We start from the raw sequence: 5,261 nt of genomic DNA, 5'->3' as shown, positions 1-5,261 counted from the left end.
TTTCTAAAATGTAGGTTTATAATTACTACACGCCATCTGTCATTGTTCATTCATATTAAAACAATTCAAGTGTAAAACACGTAACAAGAGGCTGTCCCGACATGTTTACTGTTCCTAATATAAACAGTTACCTTTACATCCAGTCAATTAACTTACTCCCTCAAAAAACTACGGGACAATCAAATATTTGAAAATACTGTGAAAATATAAATATTTCCTTTCTAATATCATCAGTAATGATCTTGCAGTCTCCACACAATTTTTAATAAGGCAGCATTTAGTTTTAATTGAGAAAAATGTGAATAAATATTATTTATAATTTTCCACAGGAGGATAACGGAACAGCCAGGTGTTTTATTATACTGTTGTTTTACGCGAGATTTACTGAGATACCATAGCAACTAACGGTAGCGTCAAAATGGCGTCCTATAACGGGAAAATAACTGTTTACTATTTGATTTCCACGATTTCGATTCAGCTTTGCAATAAGAATTAATTAATTGGTGAGTGAGTTGAATTCAAAAAGCCCAATTCCGAGAAATGTCTGCTGAACGATAGATGCTGACAATTTCACTGTTTTGAGATTACAACAGGTGCGTGAATGAGTTGACCTGTTTTAACCCTTTAACATTGTTGAAGTTTTTAATAATTAAACAGTTAATTGACACATTTTATAGTCACGATAAGAGTCAGAGTAGTTCACTGAAAGCTAACGAGTCAATGATTAAAGTACAGTTAAACATTTCATCTATAGTATAGACACCCTCACATTGTTTATGAAACTCAAAGACTTTTGAAAAAAAACTAGGCCTATAACCATAGGATTGGACCATAATTCAAGGTAACTTAGTAATGTTTTGTCTGGCACGAAAACATGTTTTGATGAGCCTAATAATTAACTGAGAGAGGATTTCATAGGGTAGGTCTAGTCGAGATGCCTTCTTAAAACAGGTCTATTTGTGGGCATGTTGTATAACTCTATGATGATCTGTAATAAAACTACATACCATTGTTCCAAGTTATCTAAGACAAAATTTTCATGGAATTTTTTCAAATTTGAATAGATCTATACTTTATTTGAAATTTTTTAAATGTATCATTGCAGGAGAGGAGAATTTGCCCTCTGGAATGTCTGTAGCAGTCATGCCAACTATAGAAGAAAGAGAGAGACTGATGAAACCAGTAAAAACAACTTATACTGGCTTTACTCCTAGATCTGTTCAAAAACTAGCCACACGGAAAAAACCTACCACAGTTTTAGACTTTGAATGTAATCACTTTTTAAGAACTAACCCTGAGGCCTTCACAAATGGGCAACCTTCAGTTGAACATAGACTGTGGCTAGAGGCAGGAAAATGTGCCCCACCCTACCCCTCTCGACCAGATGCCAGTTACAACAGCAATGTGTGGCGAAATTTTCGTAAGCAGTTTGGTTTCCATACTTCTGCTGAGGGACGAAAAACGTCTGATGTGATTGCAGCAATGTACCCACTTAACATACCTCCACCTTCAAAAATAGGAGAGCACACGTTCAATAAGTTTGTTAAAGAGAGTAACTTATTCCAAGATGAAAGATTTAAATCCTTGGCCATTAAACGAACCAGTGATGATGATTTCCAAATGAGAAAATTAAAAATAAAAAGTGAAGTTCGACATCCACCAATTGACAGAAACGGTAGGCAAATCTTTACATTTTCTGATTATAAGGATTGTAATGAGGGGTTTTCCTCACTTTTTTGTATATTGGGGACACTGATAGCGTAGATTTTTCCAACTTCAAGTCAGATGTCTGTGTCTTTAAATTCTACTTACACTAATGTTGAATCATGAAGCTATGAAGCCCTTAAATATTATCAACAACTTTTGATTTGCCATGAATTATCCCAACCCCTATAACTGCTGCAAATTCAACCTAAAGATAATAATGATTAGACTCGAGACATGTACCTTCATACTGTAGAATATTTTTCTTGTCGACCTTTTGCTCCTGTATGGTGAGCTCACTCCCCTTGCTCATTAAGTTAATGAGTTAACCCCCCATTTCCAAGGCTAGCTTTCCTGATGAAGGTTTTGTATCCACAACAGGTGTCAACAGCATAAGATAAACTCAAGTCAAAACCATATCATTTTTTATTTCACAGTACTATTAACTCAAAATATATTTTATATGAACTTTATTTTTGTAGGAAATATTTTACCTCCAGAAAATTTTAAAAAATATGCTCATAGATTTATACCCCCTCCAAGATCAGATAGAGATTTTCTATCAAACTCACCAGTAAAAAAATTAGAAGATTCTAACTATTTTGGACGCCATTATCAAACGCCGTACAGTAATTCAGCCAACCCTCATCTGTGGAAATTAACTTATAAACTGAATAAAAAGGAATTTAATGTTGTTCAGAGAGAGATTGAGCATCGTAAAAGTTTAAATGAAACTAGCGATGATAGAGGTCGCAATTTATCAGCTCCCTCACCAGCTTCTATGTGATGATACTAAAAACTCAAATATAGTGATAAGAGACATGGAACGTTATTCACCTGTTCTTAATGTCAAAACATGTCTGACATATTGTTAACAGTATTATTGATAGTGTTGAGTGTTCTATTTCCTCCATCGTTTGCATTTCAAAGATTGGCTGTTCACTTACTCTCCAGAAGAACATGCCCGGACAGTATTTTTTGAGAGACAAGAGTTGAAAAGCTTTTTATGTTTTTAGATATTTATTTTTTGTACTAGTATTTAAATGATTTGACATCTCAAATTGGGAAACTTAACTTCTATTGATATTTCTACATTAGTTTTGAGAAAGATCATCAAAGTATAATAAGTTGTTAGTTTTATTGGCCAAAATATCTGTTAAAGACCCTAAGAATAATTTTGATAATATTTACTGTTATAGTGTTTATTTATTATGTTTGTTTGTTTGTTGATATTTTCTTGTATTATGACGTAAAATAACCAGTACAGCATTCATGTTTGTCAATATACAATATTTTTATTAATTTCTCGTCTTATTTTCTATATTTGTACATCTTAACAATTATAGTAGATTTTGGGCTGAATAATTTAAGCTGCCATGAAAATTTCTACAGAATGGGAAATGAGAATGGACAATGAAGAATTGTGGTAGAGTGAAACCTAAATTAATAGGATGTTATATTACTCTACTAAGCATACTATCTCACAATGTTTTGTTATCAAGAAAGGAGTTAAACATGCCACACTTTGATTGGTTAAAAATAAGGTTATTGGCTACAAGACTGACATACAAAATGTGCTAGATCACAATTGAGATGAAATATATCAGAAAATAGATTGGTATGATCATAAATATATTGCACACAACTTCTGTTTCCATTTTGAAATTATCATGTCTGTAAGGTGCACCTCTGTTGGTTAAGCCCTTATTAGAATTAAAACTGTTCATATCATATACATACAGTATTAACACAAATATATCCCTTTAAATCAGCAGCTTTGATTCTCACCTTCAACAAACAAGAGTTTAATAAAAGACAAATTTATTATTATTAATATTCTGGAGTGCAGAAAGTAATATAATCATTTCTAAATATATACAATAATAACATTATCAACAACACAATACATATATATATATAGAGTGGGACTGAGATAATTATACACATCTAGACACATCTAGACACATCTAGACACATCTTCATACATTAACATAGACCAATCTACTTTATATTATAATCAACTCAACATAACCTGGCCTGTATTGTATCTTAAACTATTTATTCTACCTCATATCAAATTGGACTGCTTATGTTTATGGCTTGAATCTAAGTTGAATGAGTTCTAATATCCCTGCTCAACACATACAGATACAGAGACACAGGGATAATAATATACATTCAGGATCATCTTCAAACATAACCAGACATTTTTCAGGATAAACTGAAGAGTAACTGGAACTATACAAGCCAGACATATATTGTGTTCATTACAACTTGAGCTTCCCGAACTTAAGTCAAATGGACTTGAACTATGTTTTGAATCCTACTCAAATGTGCCCTTCACTAAATACCTGAAAAAAACAGTTGACTGTTTGTGTTTGTGTTTGAATTATGTCCAGATGTGCATAATTATCGTACACCTTATATATTCCACCAATCCCCTTCTCACAAACTAATTATATTTTCTTTACTTATTGCTGCTTTTCCATAATAGTAACAAATGTTAGGGAATTGTTTTCTCTTCAAGAATAAGTTATCAAAATGACAACTAAAACAAATTTATACGATACTGCATTATGAAAGCAGAAAATTGTCATAAAGAATTCATTATGGTATTTCTTGTTTTAAATGATTCAATATTGTCTACCAGATAGACGCATTAATAATTCCTAATTACCTATCTGCACCAAATAAATATAGATCTTATTTCATTATATACCCAGTCATTAATACAGTAACTAATAATGGATATTAACCAACAATATTATAATATACATGCATAGGTTCAAAACATATATAACAAGTCATCTGTCACAAGCTGACCAGCGCTGTTGACGGTAGGCTTAGCTGACTGTGAAAGAGCCCAAAACCACTATTTTGACAAATCACACAACCTGCTGATGTGAGTCCATGTGCTCTAACCTCCTCATCTTCACAATGTCAAGCCATTACTTTGTCTTATACCTTGACTGCAATAGCTACCTTTCGTGAAAACAGCTAATGAGAGCCCCTGATTACACATTCAGCCAAATTGTTTAGACTTCTGTAGACTTCTGATTAGCTGTATTCTATAGCTTACAATCCAATCAAATCACAACATTCAAAACGTCCGTGATACAATAACGAAGGCTATGAAGTCAAGGTATAAGACACAGTTCATAATAGCTTGACATTATGAAGATGTTACCTACTGAGTTACAGTTATGTATAATCTATGATAAATGAAGTCAACTGCATCAAATATCATGTAAAGTTTCTACCTATTTTATATTATAAACACATCAATGAGGTCTACTGATATACATACATAATATTAGTATATAATCATCCTTTTAGTATACATTTCATTACACAAAACTTATTATATTTTCATGATGTATTTCATTTAAATATACGTATGTTTTAAGAGGAATAAGCCTCCTAGTTTAATTGTAATGTACTGTATACACTGACAACTGACCCCCAACCCCCACCCCCTTGAAAAATTTAGAAGACTTAAATGACTTGTTGAGTCCTTACAGTTGAACCCCCTGAGACGCTGGGCTAGCTATGGGCCT

The 5,261-nt window shown here is 32.6% G+C and overlaps 1 protein-coding gene across 1 annotated transcript; it reads left to right on the top strand.

Moving 5' to 3' along the window:
* Positions 1–1,140: 1,140 nt before the first annotated feature.
* On the top strand, positions 1,141–2,239 carry LOTGIDRAFT_86394 (hypothetical protein; the record flags this gene model as incomplete). The annotated part of the gene is made up of 2 exons (XM_009068643.1): positions 1,141–1,675; positions 2,187–2,239. Coding segments are annotated over 2 exons (588 nt in total), but the record flags the coding sequence as incomplete, so codon positions are not given.
* Between the last annotated feature and the right edge of the window lie 3,022 nt (positions 2,240–5,261).

The sequence above is a fragment of the Lottia gigantea genome (assembly GCF_000327385.1).
Source record: "Lottia gigantea unplaced genomic scaffold LOTGIsca_92, whole genome shotgun sequence".
Classification (NCBI taxonomy): domain Eukaryota; kingdom Metazoa; phylum Mollusca; class Gastropoda; family Lottiidae; genus Lottia; species Lottia gigantea.
This window is presented reverse-complemented; position numbering and strand designations above follow the sequence as displayed.